The sequence below is a fragment of the Pseudorasbora parva genome, chromosome 18 (assembly GCF_024679245.1).
Source record: "Pseudorasbora parva isolate DD20220531a chromosome 18, ASM2467924v1, whole genome shotgun sequence".
NCBI lineage: Eukaryota > Metazoa > Chordata > Actinopteri > Cypriniformes > Gobionidae > Pseudorasbora > Pseudorasbora parva.
The window spans coordinates 8,402,983-8,417,982 of NC_090189.1; the positions used below are offsets into that span (position 1 = coordinate 8,402,983).

Sequence of the window (15,000 nt, forward strand, 5' to 3'; positions counted from 1 at the left end):
ACACAGAGTTGTGGTTTCCAGGATAGAGTTGTGGTTGCCAGGGTGTTGCTATTTAAGGTGTTGCTATGTTAAGGTGTTCTGAGTGATTTTTAGCACAGAGTTGTGGTTTTTTTACAGGGTAGTGTTGGGGTTGCCAGGGTATTGCTGTGTGGTTGCTAAGGTTTTCTGAGTGATTTTTAGCACAGAGTTGTGTGTTTTTTCTTTACAGGGTAGTGTTGGGGTTGCCAGGGTATTGCTGTGTGGTTGCTAAGGTGTTCTGAGTGATTTTTAGCACAGAGTTGTGGTTTTTTTACAGGGTAGTGTTGGGGTTGCCAGGGTATTGCTGTGTGGTTGCTAAGGTGTTCTGAGTGATTTTTAGCACAGAGTTGTGTTTTTTTTTACAGGGTAGTGTTGGGGTTGCCAGGGTATTGCTGTGTGGTTGCTAAGGTTTTCTGAGTGATTTTTAGCACAGAGTTGTGTGTTTTTTCTTTACAGGGTAGTGTTGGGGTTGCCAGGGTATTGCTGTGTGGTTGCTAAGGTGTTCTGAGTGATTTTTAGCACAGAGTTGTGGTTTTTTTTACAGGGTAGTGTTGGGGTTGCCAGGGTATTGCTGTGTGGCTGCTAAGGTGTTCTGAGTGATTTTTAGCACAGAGTTGTTTGTTTTTTTTTTTACTGGGTAGTGTTGGGGTTGCCAGGGTATTGCTGTGTGGTTGCTAAGGTGTTCTGAGTGATTTTTAGCACAGAGTTGTGTGTTTTTTCTTTACAGGGTAGTGTTGGGGTTGCCAGGGTATTGCTGTGTGGTTGCTAAGGTGTTCTGGGTGATTTTTAGCACAGAGTTGTGTTTTTTTTACAGGGTAGTGTTGGGGTTGCCAGGGTATTGCTGTGTGGTTGCTAAGTTGTCATAATTATGAGCAGCATATCTACAGGAATATCTACTTAATTCTACTTAATATCTACTTAATCTACACAAGGACATCCAATCAGTGTTGTTGTTATTAACTAAATGTTAAACTTTATAAAAATTGTTATTTAAAATTAAGCTGAAATATAACAAAATATAAAAATTAGATTGAAAAAATGTTGCATTGAATTCCTAAAAAAAGCTAGGTCAGATTGATCATATCTAAAAGTAGAATCATATCAAAGTAGTGAATGAAAGGCGTTGCATGATGTAAAATACATAAATCTCTGTTCTGCTCTGAAACAGGAAACAAAACAAAGAAAACCATTTATGACATAACCGATAACCTTTACTGCAACCTTCATGGCTTTCACTTCTTTGTGCATGTAAATGGCCATAAGTGTGAGAATAAGGCAAGGTGGACGCTCACACAAACACACACACACTCACTCACACTCTCACACACACACTTGCATACATACACATATCTGTCATAGTCACATTTGGACACACTGATCGGACGTCTCAGCTGTCCTGCTCGGGTGTGGCTACTGTAATAGTGAAGGCTATCAGCCTGTTGAACATTTTGGGGAGACATGGACGCTATTAAAGGGGAGACACTGATAAAAGTCCAGCAGTTACGGGTAAGTTAAGTTGGTGTTGAATGTATGTGTGTTGTTGTATTAGGAAATTATGGAAATGTATAGTCATATTAAACAAAGGCATGTTGCCTAGTGCTGGACCGGTTATACTGACTAATTGAAGCAGGTTATGGCTATCTATCAGAGCTGTGCCATTAGTCGCAATTGATTTTCGATTTCGAAGGCGGTCCGGTGGAAGCTAGATGTTTTACTGTATAACTTTATTTACTGTTAAATATGGATTTTTTTTCTTACACAAACACATTGCTTTGCTTCAGAAGGCTTTTGTTAACCCTCCTGGAGCACTTTTTATAATGATGGATGCACTTTGTTGGGCTTCAAATTTTGGGCTGCCATTCACTGCCATTATAAATGTTGGATTAGCCAGGACATTTTTTAATATAACTCTGATTGTGTTCATCTGAAAGAAGAATGTCATATAAACCTAGGATGACTTAAGGGTGAGTAAATCATGGGCTAAGTTCCATTTTTGGGTGAGCTATCCCTTTAAGTGAATGTAAACACTGAGAAGGAGCACGTGTAACAGTATTAGATCCGTGCAGTTCTTAAAGTGACAGCAGCCTAACAGCAGTCTGTCTGTCTGTCTGTCATCTCATATCTGATCTCTCTATCTGTCTGTCTGTCTGTCTGTCATCTCATATCTGATCTCTCTATCTGTCTGTCTGTCTGTCTGTCTGTCTGTCATCTCATATCTGATCTCTCTATCTGTCTGTCTGTCTGTCTGTCTGTCTGTCATCTCATATCTGATCTCTCTATCTGTCTGTCATCTCATATCTGATCTCTCTATCTGTCTGTCTGTCTGTCATCTCATATCTGATCTCTCTATCTGTCTGTCTGTCTGTCATCTCATATCTGATCTCTCTATCTGTCTGTCATCTCATATCTGATCTCTCTATCTGTCTGTCTGTCTGTCATCTCATATCTGATCTCTCTATCTGTCTGTCATCTCATATCTGATCTCTCTATCTGTCTGTCTGTCTGTCATCTCATATCTGATCTCTCTATCTGTCTGTCTGTCTGTCATCTCATATCTGATCTCTCTATCTGTCTGTCTGTCTGTCATCTCTTATCTGATTTCTCTATCTGTCTATCTATCTGTCTGTCAGTCATATCTGATCTCTCTATCTCTATCTATCTGTCTGTCAGTCATATCTGATCTCTCTATCTGTCTGTCTGTCATCTCATATTTGATCTCTCTATCTATCCATGCTTGTTTTTCTGACCAATGGAAAATGTGGGCTGTGTTTATGAACTGATTTGAAAACAGATTCACTTTGGTGACACTAATGGCGAAACATTTTGGTGTAGAAAAAATTTCACTCAGAAATTGGGTAACACTTTAGTATGGGGAACACATATTCACCATTTACTACGACTTTTGCCTCAATAAACTCCTAATTTACTGCTTATTTTTGTAGCATTTAAGTTTAGGTATTGGGTAGGATTAAGGGATGCAGAATAAGGCATTAATATGTGCTTTATAAGTACTAATAAACAGCCAATATAGTAATAATATAATAATAATAATAATAAAAAGCAACTCGTTTATAGTTATAACTGAACCAAAATAAAGTGTTACCAGAAATGGCTATGAAACATAACTAAGCAAATAATTACAAATAATTGGCAGTAAAATGCATTGAATTAAACATGATTTTTTTTAAAGTACAAAGACTGAAATATTGACATGTTTTTTTATTATAAAACATAGAATAATTTTTGTTTATTTACAACTTCAGAAACCTTTTTCGTTACAGTGTACCATTTAAAGTGCTTAAATAGGTTTAAGTAGGGATGCACTGATATTTATATTCTGGCCAATTCATCTAATTATTTTAATATTATAGCCCTTAACAAATGCAATTTTGTATGAGCATAACACACTAAAAGCTCACATTTGAATTATGGATCAATGTTCTGATGCAGAAGTAAATGTAGACATCTCAACGTTATAATGTTGTCACGTACACACAAAGGAAATGGTGCGAGGACTCAAGTGCAGAAAATAATATATTTATTTATAACAAATAAAACAAACTCAAAACAAAACCCACGAGGGGGAAAAACACATAATAGAATAATAACATATAAACTTAAACAAACCAACAGAATCACGGGGAGGACGGAGGACGGAAGACGCAGACATTACACAAGGATCCAACACAGACTGACAAACACAAGGAGCTTAAAAAGGGAAGAAATCAAGAGGGAACAGGTGGGAGAAATCAACACTAATCAGATAACAAGGGGGAGGGATCAGACAATGACAGGAGCACATGCAAGACATGACAAAACCCACATGTGCACACAAGACAGGACAGGCATGTGACATTACCCCCTCCTTAAGGAGCGGCTACCAGACGCTCCACTAGGGACGGGCGGGACAGACCAGGGCGGGACGCGAGGGACAGACCAGGGCGGGACGGGAGGGACAGACCAGGGGGGCACGGGAGGGACAGACCAGGGGGGCACGGGAGGGACAGACCAGGGGGGCACGGGAGGGACAGACCAGGGGGGCACGGGAGGGACAGACCAGGGCGGGACGGGAGGGACAGACCAGGGGGGCACGGGAGGGACAGACCAGGGGGGCACGGGAGGGACAGACCAGGGGGGCACGGGAGGGACAGACCAGGGGGGCACGGGAGGGACAGACCAGGGCGGCACGGGAGGGACAGACCAGGGCGGCACGGGAGGGACAGACCAGGGCGGCACGGGAGGGACAGACCAGGGCGGGACAGGGGAAACAAACAAGGAAGGAACAGACAAGGGAGGGGTCAACAAGGGAAACATGGGGAAAACAAAAAGTTCAGGAGGCCATGGTGGCACACAAAGTTCGAATGACCAGGGCGGCCCGCCGAAGTCGGGAGGCCCACAGAGTTCAGGTGGCCGGGGCGGCCCATAGAGTTCAGGCAGCCAGGGCAGTGCGGGTAGAGCAGGGCGCCAGGGAGGCGCGGTGAGAGCAGGGCGCCAGAGAGGCGCGGTGAGTGCAGGGGGCGCCAGGGAGGCGCGGTGAGAGCAGCACACTTTAGTGGCGCGGTGAGAGCAGGACGCCTCAGCGGCGCACGGAGAGCAGGACGCCTCAGCGGCGCACGGAGAGCAGGACGCCTCAGCGGCGCACGGAGAGCAGGACGCCTCAGCGGCGCACGGAGAGCAGGACGCCTCAGCGGCGCACGGAGAGCAGGACGCCTCAGCGGCGCACGGAGAGCAGGACGCCTCAGCGGCGCACGGAGAGCAGGACGCCTCAGCGGCGCACGGAGAGCAGGACGCCTCAGCGGCGCACGGAGAGCCGGACGCCTCAGCGGCGCACGGAGAGCCGGACGCCTCAGCGGCGCACGGAGAGCCGGACGCCTCAGCGGCGCACGGAGAGCAGGACGCCTCAGCGGCGCACGGAGAGCAGGACGCCTCAGCGGCGCACGGAGAGCAGGACGCCTCAGCGGCGCACGGAGAGCAGGACGCCTCAGCGGCGCACGGAGAGCAGGACGCCTCAGCGGCGCACGGAGAGCAGGACGCCTCAGCGGCGCACGGAGAGCAGGACGCCTCAGCGGCGCACGGAGAGCAGGACGCCTCAGCGGCGCACGGAGAGCAGGACGCCTCAGCCGCGCACGGAGAGCAGGACGCCTCAGCCGCGCACGGAGAGCAGGACGCCTCAGCGGCGCAGGGAGAGCAGGGCGCCTCAGCGGCGCAGGGAGAGCAGGGCGCCTCAGCGGCGCAGGCAGGGCGTTGGGGAAACTTCTCCAGTCCAGCAGTATCCACCGGCACTGGGACCACCGGAATACGATCTGCTGGCATTGGGACCACCGGAACATGATCTGCCGGAACTGGGACCACCGGAACACGATCCACCGGCACAGGGACCACCGGAACACGATTCACCGGAACTGAGACCACCGGCACACGATCCACCGGAACTGGGACCACCGGAACTGCCTCCGGGGCTTCGGATAAAGCCCTGTGCTCCTTCCACGCATGCAGGACTGCCACCACAAAGCATCCCATCACAGCCCTCCAGGCCGTTTCCGGACTCGGGACCACCGGAACGGAGTCCACCGGCACAGGGACCACCGGAACACGATCCACCGGCACAGGGACCACCGGAACACGATCCACCGGCACAGGGACCACCGGAACACGATCCACCGGCACAGGGACCACCGGAACACGATCCACCGGCACAGGGACCACCGGAACACGATCCACCGGCACAGGGACCACCGGAACACGATCCACCGGCACAGGGACCACCGGAACATGATCCACCGGCACAGGGACCACCGGCGCACGATCCACCGGAACTGGGACCACCGGAGTGGTGGATGACACCCTGTGCTTTTCCCAAGCATGCAGGACTGCCACCACAAACCCTCCCATTACGGCCCTCCAGGCCATGTCTGGACTCGGGATTCCCGGACTCGGGACCCCCGGAACTGGCACCGAGGGAGAACTTCTCTGCTGAGTCCTCATAGTAGGGTTGGATCCTTCTGTCACGTCACAAACAAAGGAAATGGTGCGAGGACTCAAGTGCAGAAAATAATATATTTATTTATAACAAATAAAACAAACTCAAAACAAAACCCACGAGGGGGAAAAACACATAATAGAATAATAACATATAAACTTAAACAAACCAACAGAATCACGGGGAGGACGGAGGACGGAAGACGCAGACATTACACAAGGATCCAACACAGACTGACAAACACAAGGAGCTTAAAAAGGGAAGAAATCAAGAGGGAACAGGTGGGAGAAATCAACACTAATCAGATAACAAGGGGGAGGGATCAGACAATGACAGGAGCACATGCAAGACATGACAAAACCCACATGTGCACACAAGACAGGACAGGCATGTGACAAATGTACATTATGAAATATGATTAAGTTTTCATTTTGACAAGAAAAAACATTTAAGAGACCCTTTAAAAATCTCTATTGTAGGAAGTGCATTTCTACAAACACTGACATAAAGTTAGCTCTTCCTGACTTGAAAATGAATATAAAATCTACAAATAGGCAACATTCATAATGAAATATTCAGTGTGCCCTCATAGTCGATGTGGTAGATATCACGTGCCCCTATAAGTGAAAGTGATTCCCAAATGAAAGTGTGTTGCAGATAAGCAGAAATGCAGTGCATACTTGGTGTGTGTTTTCTCTGCTTTTGTGTGTGTGTGAGCGTGAAATATGAAGAAAGTGAGAGAGGTTTGGTGCAGCGATTAAGTTGTTTAACTAGCCACATGCTTGCAGACCAATGAAACGCATGGCCAGACTTGCACGTGGAGGTTAAATTTGTGCCGTATGGTGGACGTTTGCATCATCTGGATGCTTAGTTTCCGCTGAGCCCAGACGATTGTTTCTGAAGACGAAAGATAAAAGATTCCATGCAGCTTAACACGACCTGCAAATAGACTGCGAGACTGGGACAGGCCTTCCCCTTCCATAAAAACACACACACACACACACACACACACACACTCACACACACACACACACACACACACACACACACACACACACACACACACACACACACACACACACACACACACCAGAGCCCAACCCAGGCTGCCGGCCTTTGGAATGACACACACACACACACACACACACTCACTCACACACACTGTCCTGCTGCTGGGGTCGTTCTCTGCCCTGTAACTGGAGCCAACATGTTTCCTGCTGCATGTGTGTATATGTCTTGCGTGTGTGTGTGTGTGTGTGGGCATGTGTCTATGGTCACGCACAAACAACTAAAAACAGTATGTACCGGTATGTAGGACAGGAGGACAGGAGCAAAAGAAAAGGTGGGAAATATTAGACATGTTCCCATAATGCATTGGGGGGCTGTGCTATAGGTCATGAGGGAAATGTGCACCTGAAGTAGGTCACCTGATTGGAGAAACACGCTGTCGAGATGTTTTATCTGTATATGAAACGTAAAATATAGCTTTTTCATTTAAAGGGATAGGCCACACATAAATGGAAATTGTATAATTTACTCGTGTTATTTGAATAATCTTTATTTCTTCTAGGAATGTTTTTTTTTTTTTTTTGAAGAATGTTCTTAATTTTACACTCAAAATGCTGGGATGTTTCATCCTGGGGCGTAGTTTGTGGGGGGAAGGGTTTAACCAAAACAAGCAAGTACAACCACCCCCAATATTTTATAGCCTACCATGGTTTATGGAAACATAGAATCAGGCTATTATTTAAGTATATACATTGTGATTTCAGCATTGTGCTTTTTAAAGGAAGTGTATGTAAGATTGTGGCCAAAACTGGTACTGCAATCACTTTCAAATGGCTGTAGAGCGGTGTATCCCCCTCCCCCTGACTCGAGGTTGCCAGATCGGCTGCAGGATCAGCAGGAACGTTTGTTGATCTGGAGCTGTGGTAACTAGAGCAGATTTGGCAACCCGGATGCCGAAACACTACTGACTTTGTGATTGGTCGACAGGTGGAGGGCGGAGCTTCAGGCCAAAACACAACATGTCAACATCAACCATCAGTTGAGGGCTGCAACAACAACTCTTAAATGACAATATCCTGGCTAGGGGTGTCCATGGTTAACCGATTGACCGATTAACCGTTAAAAATTGCGTAACCGAGTGAAACATTTTACTCGGTTAAGTGGCGTCAATGACGTGCTTTGAATTTAGTTGTAATATATGTTTGCACCCCTAGAGACCGCAAGAGCGCTGCCAGACATTTGTAATATCCACAAGAAGAAGTCATGACCAGCTTTCTAAGCGGGCAAAGAAAGCGTGGGAGCACTTTAAAAATGAGAGTGACGGGGCAAAATGCAAGTATTGCAATGCAGTGCTTACCGCATTTTTCAGGCTATAAGTTGCTCCGGAGTATGAGTCGCATCAGTCAAAATATGCGTCATGAAGAGGAAAATAACAAACATCGCACTGGACTATAAGTCGCATTAGGGCAGAAGCAGAGCGCGAGCCGCGCGCGCTGTGCATAATGGAGCAGAAGAAAGAAAGTTTTAAGTGAGAAACTTGTGAATGACTAGAGAAAAGCAGACGCTACTTTAACTGTAATGAAGAAAACAAAAAAGCTAATCGCGGACTGAAAGCAAGATGGCCAGAGCTGAAGGGACGAGACCACAGATGCTTGAACTCTCTGTCGAGAGAGGCTCATCAGCCGCGCGAGTCAAACGCTGTCTGTGTGAATCATTCTCGGCTGCATATTTTACTAATGCCCTAATCATGCAGGCGCCCTCACCTCGCGGCCACTTGCATTGCTCGTGAACTGGAGCGCATCTCATCCTAATTTAACGAAACTCAGCGTACGCCTCGCAGACATGAAATAGATCTAAAGAAACTTGAAATGTCTTTTAACAATTTAAAACGAAAAGAAATAGGCTACTCTCTGATTATGTAATCCATGATGTGCATTTTTCTCTATAGGCGCGTTCACTATGGAGATGGTGGTCGTCAAATTAATAAGCTAAAAATAACCCTGACGCACACTATGGTTAACCGAGTATTAACCGCTAAGGGCCTCGGTTAACGGTTAATGAAAAACTTGAAAACGTGCAGCCCTAATCCTGGCTGAACTACTGTTGTCAGGGATATAAGTGTTTGAAATTAACATGATTTCTTCATTTCTAGTGACATATCAGGGCCATTTTATGATTAATTAAAATACATTTCTTACACACAGTTCCTTTAAGTTCCCGTATGAACTGAATGGACCAGTTATCTGTGCAGTTATATATATGTTTATAATTGTGCTTGAGTGACCGTATACTCTGCGTGCGCTCGCTGGCGTGCTCCAAAAGGGTGATAAGATTTGCGTGAGCATTTCCTATCACAGCACTGTTGTGCACTGGATGTATTGCTTTAAAACGCCATGGAGAAAGTCGAACGTGACCTAATACAGCCATATACTAAGACGACTGATGAAAAGAAGAAAACATTAACATTTAACATTTAATCATCTAGCAGACGCTTTTATCCAAAGTGATTTACAAATGAGCAATAGAAGCAACTAAACAAACGAGGGCAACTGCATACAAGTGCTGTGACAAGTCTCAGTTAATCTAGGGAGTACACATAGTACAGTACACATACATTTTTAAAAATAAACAAACATACAGAAAAATGATTAGAATAGTTGAAGGGTTAGTTCACCCAAAAATGAAATTGATGTCATTAATGACTCCCCCTAATGTCGTTCCTCACCCGTAAGACCTCCGTTCATCTTCAGAACACAGTTTAAGATATTTTATATTTAGTCCGACAGCGTATCCAAGTCCATGTCCAGAAAGGGAATAAAAACATCATCACAGTAGTCCATATGTGACATCAGTTAGATAGTTAGAATCTCTTGAAGCATCGAAAATACATTTCGGTCCAAAAATAACAAAAACTACGGCTTTATTCAGCATTGTCTTCTCTTCCGCGTTTGTTTTCAATCCTCAAATAAAGATTCAAATGGTTATGAATCAGTGAATCGATTCAGAATTCGGATCGCCAATGTCCCGTGATTTCAGCAGTTTGACACGCGATCCGAATCATGAATCAATACGCTGATTCATGACCGTTTGAATCTTTATTTAAAGTTTGAAAACAAACACAGAAGAGAAGACAATGCTGAATAAAGTCGTAGTTTTTGTTTTTGTTATGCTTCAAGAGATTCTGATGAACTAACTGATGTCCCATATGGACTACTGTGATGATGTTTTTATTCCCCTTCTGGACATGGACAGTATAGTGTGCATACACTTAGATACGCTCTCGGACTAAATATAAAATATCTTAAACTGTGTTCTGAAGATGAACGGAGGTCTTACGGGTGAGGAACGACATTAGCGGGAGTCATTAATGACATTGTGGTGTGACAGGCAGCGGGGCCGCGAGAGCGGGCCGGTGATTAATGTTGACGAGTGCCAGCTGCGTGGCACACCGGTCTCGTCTCGCGGCCATGTGACGGGAGCATAAAAGGAGGAGCAAGGGCTGCGGAAGACGAGAGAGGACCAGGCCTTGGAGTTTATGTTAAGTTTTGTTTTACGTGTTTGTGGGCAGTCGTCCGTGAGGGGCTGCCTGCGGTTTTACTTTCGTTTTGTTTATTTATTTTGAATAAAGTTGTTGAACGTTCGCAATCACAATCCGCAACACGGTTCACACTTCAACCCCCTTAATGATCAAACCAAAACTACGCCCTTCTTTTCAACCCATGTTTGGGACAATTATGGACAAGCCCAAGCACTGGGTTTAAAAATGTAATAAAAAATAAAAAAACTGTTGAGTTTGTCCATTTTTGACCCAAACATGGGTTGAAACAACCCAGCATTTTTTAGCGTGTAGATACAATTTTAGTAAATGTATGTGATTTTTTTTTTCCTCATTTAAAAAAAATTGTAAATTGTTATTATTAATTTAAATTATTATTTAAAAAAAATTACTAAAAATAAATAAATAAAAAATGTGTATATATATATATATATATATATATATATATATATATATATATATATATATATATATATATATATATATTTCAGGTTTAGTTTGTTATTTTAGTACTATTGTAGTATATTTTGTTTTATTTCAGCTTTATTTCGATTAACAAAACTTGTTAGAATAGTTTTAGTTAGCTATAACATCAGATACAATGAAAGTGGATGGGGATTGTGTTTGTCTGGCTCCAAAAGTGACGAAAAAGCACCATGAAAGTCTCACAAAAGTAGGATATGACTCAAAAATGTGTGAAACCAAGTCACATGATAACTTTTATATGAGGAACAGACAGAAATCTAAAGACATTATTTTTTGCTCCAAATCTCTTTGATTATGAGATTATGACTAAAATAATATGCATCAAGTCAAGAAACATTAATTAATTATTTTGTTGTAGTTTTTTATTAACACTGCAGCTAGACTGGCACATTTGAGTTATATGCACTACTTGTATTGTACTTTTCTTTTTAAATGTTTGGATCTCAACAGTGCCAGGCCCCATCCACTTTAATTGTATGAAAAAGAGTGTACATTTTATAAAATGCCCTCTTTTGTGTTGTTTTATGACAACATAAAACAACACAAAAGTCATGCAGGTTTTAAAAGACAATAAGGTAAGTACATAATTAATGAGGTGAATTTTCTTTTCTTTTTTTTGTAGAACTGTTCCTTTAAATGTGGGGTTCAGCTGTTAGAGACCACAATACAGCTCCTGCTCAACTATTAATGCTCTCCTGTTTATGAAAACATTTAGTCCAAGGTTAGACATGTGCATGCACATATTTGTTTGTGGGACTTTTTGTCAGGACATTTTAGACTCCCGACTTCCTTAAACATGAGTGTGGGTTTCAGAGGATATTTACCTGTGGAAATTACGTTTACAGTATATATATGCGCGCGCGTGTGTGTGTGTGTGTGTGTGTTTAAAATTACAGATGAGACAAATTACCGTATTTGGCATCTGAGTGCCACATGCCATCGCAAGGCCTCTAATAAAACCTCGACTGTGTGACTCCTGTAGATAATGTGTGTTTCACACCTAAACACATGACTGTTTGTTGTTATGCTTCTCTGGAATGTACATACTAGGATTTCTCAGTTGTCCAAATATATCTTGTGCACAAAATACCTCAGAGTCCTTGGAATAATTTTTGTATTGTCAGTATATCTTGACATTTGAAATGGGACATTGTAATGTAAATTCCTGAGAGGATGAATTGTTCTTTTGGATTGAATCTTTTCAATGAGTCAGCTGATTCAGTTCTGAATGATTCACTCATAAATCATTTCTTTAAGGCTCTGTTGAGGTCTACGGAAATAAATGTTTACTTCTTCTGTAAAAATAGTTTTGGTATTCGGCCACCAGCATGTCTCACAGGGCTCGATCTTTCTTCTGTGTGTGTGCAAAAACCATTTGCATAACAGTTTTTGAAGCTCCATTATCATTCGTGTGTGTGTATGTATCAATTTGGTTTTTCCCTCTTCCTTCGTTGTTGCATAGCAACCTTTGAGGTTTCTAAATAAATATTTGTGTGCTGTGTGAACGCTGCTCATAAAATATGCAAAGGTGAGAAAAATCACTGTTTCGAATTTAGGAAAGTATAACTCACAATATCAATGTTTCAAATAAGTGTTTGTACATGCAAAAATTAGTTAATATGAAAACTGAACGGAGATCACAATGCAAATTTATAATCAGAGCTGTTGCACTCACAAAAGTACCTTGGTCTCTCTCACCATGTTTTTTTAAAATAAATATTCCATGTTAATAATAACATAGAAAGTTCAAAAGAACATTTCAAAAGAATATTTTTTGCAATGTCTTTATAAATAAAATTATTTTTATAATAAATGCTGTTCTTTTGAACTTTCTAGTCTTCAAAGAATACCAAACACATTTTATCACAATTTACGCAAAATATGAAGCAGCACAACTTATAGCACAACTAATAATCATAAATGTTTCTTGAGCAGCAAATCTTCATATCAGAATGATTTCTGAAGGATCGTGTAACTGGAGTGATGATGCTGTAAATTCAGCTTTGACCTCACAAAGATTACTTTAAATAACTTTTTAACACATCCAAATAAAAAAATAGTGATTTGAAATTGTAATAATATTTCACAATATTTCTATTTATACTGAATTTTTGATTAAATAAAAGCAGCCTTGTCGAGCAGAAGAGACTTATTTCGAAAACATAAAAAATCTCTCCAACTTAAAAAGTGTATAATGTATAATTCGGCGAAGTACCATGCATTTCTTCGATTTTTACATGTTTAATGTAAATACTATATATGCAAAAGTATATATTTGAAAACTGGAAAAATACAAAAAGAGGAAAAAAAGAAATATATGTATGCATATATAAATGTAATGCATTCATTTCCATGGTATCAGTGTACCATTGTATTGCCACAGTGTTTATTTTGCTTTAAAGGGGCAGTGTGTTGCATTTATGAGGATTGACAGAAATGCAATATAATATATACAATATTTTCAGTGGTGTATCAAGACCTTACATAATGCACCTTTATGTTTTCATTACCTTAGAATGAGCCGTTTATATCTCCATATAAATTTGTATATTTGTATGTCTATGCAATAACCAGTCCGTCTGGCTATTCCGTCAATACGGAATTGCATGCATACTGCAACATTTGCATACTGTGTGCACCTTACATAGTGTGTACTACAGAAATTGTAAGTATTAGTATTGTTATTTTTTTATAAGGGTTGTCAGTGCATCACACACGCACGTGCACATTTCCATCATTTTGACTTTTGACCTTTTTTTTTCTCAAGAGAAAACTTCTCGTTTCTCAGTTCCATGTTTGTCCTTGTTGTGGACTAAATGACTTCCTCTTTCAGAACTTGGCATTCCGTCCGTCCTGCCATCATCCAATCATAAAGCGGTTTTCGTTACTGTGGAAACCATGCCAGTCACGGCCATGGCAACCATGCTTGTTTTGGCAGTGCCCATAAAAACAGCGCTAGTAGCGATTTTAATCATGCTTAACTGAAACAAAATATGATATTAACATTACTGTGAAGTCTGAAAAATATGGTAATACTGTGGTGGTACTTAATACGTTTTGTCACTGGACTTTTAAATATTCAGAATGATTTTTAGTGGTTTAGTCTTCATTTTGCGGTTAAACACAAGATGGAGATTATGTTTTTTTTTTTTTTTTTTGTGGAAGAGGAAGTGAGAGGCAGAAACAGGAAGTAGTTACAAGAGGCCATTTTAGTGTTTTAGACACAAAAAACTAGAAGACAAGTGGTGTATGGGCTTCCGGCCCTAACGTGAATTAGATTTACTGGCAAACTGTCTAAAGATGTGAGAGTCTGTTGGCCAACCAAAAAAAAAAAATGATCATGGTAGTCATAGTTTCTGCAAATGGGACTGTGGTAAGTGTTAACCGTTGTTGTCGTCAAAGAAAAAATAAATAAAAACTACAGAGATGCTTAAAGCTTCTTACTTAATTCCCATACAAATGTATTTAAAATTTACACAAGTAAGTCTAATTGAGTTTTCTAGGTCGTCTTGTGTGTGCGTGTGTGTGCGTGTGTGTGTGTGTGTGTGTGTGTGTGTGTGTGTGTGTGTGTGTGAATGTGCGACCTGGTAATCCCTACGTTATGGGGACAAAATGTCTCCACAAAGATGGCAATATCCGAAATCCTTGTCCTTGTGGGGACATTTTTAGGTCCCCATGAGGAAAACATCTTATAAATCACACAGAAGGAGTTTTTTTGAGAAAGTAAAAATGCAGAATGTTTCCTGTGATGGGTAGGTTTAGGGGCAGGGGCAGTGTAAGGGGATAGGATTTGTACAGTATGAAATCCATTACGCCTATGGAAAGTCCCCATTAAACATGAAAACACGACATGTGCGTGCGTGTGTGTGTGTGTGTGTGTGTGTGCATGGGGTGAATAGGGTTGCCAGATGTTGTCTATTTGATGAGCGAGTGGATGGATGGAGGTTTATTG

At 42.2% G+C, this 15,000-nt stretch overlaps 1 protein-coding gene across 1 annotated transcript in view; it reads left to right on the forward strand.

Moving 5' to 3' along the window:
- Nucleotides 1-1,373: 1,373 nt before the first annotated feature.
- Nucleotides 1,374-15,000, forward strand: part of fnbp1b (formin binding protein 1b) — a 91,425-nt gene continuing 77,798 nt past the window's right edge. Inside the window, 1 exon segment of the mRNA XM_067424609.1 lies at nt 1,374-1,524. Within this exon segment, the coding sequence (XP_067280710.1) occupies nt 1,477-1,524 (48 nt within the window). The 5' untranslated portion in view covers nt 1,374-1,476.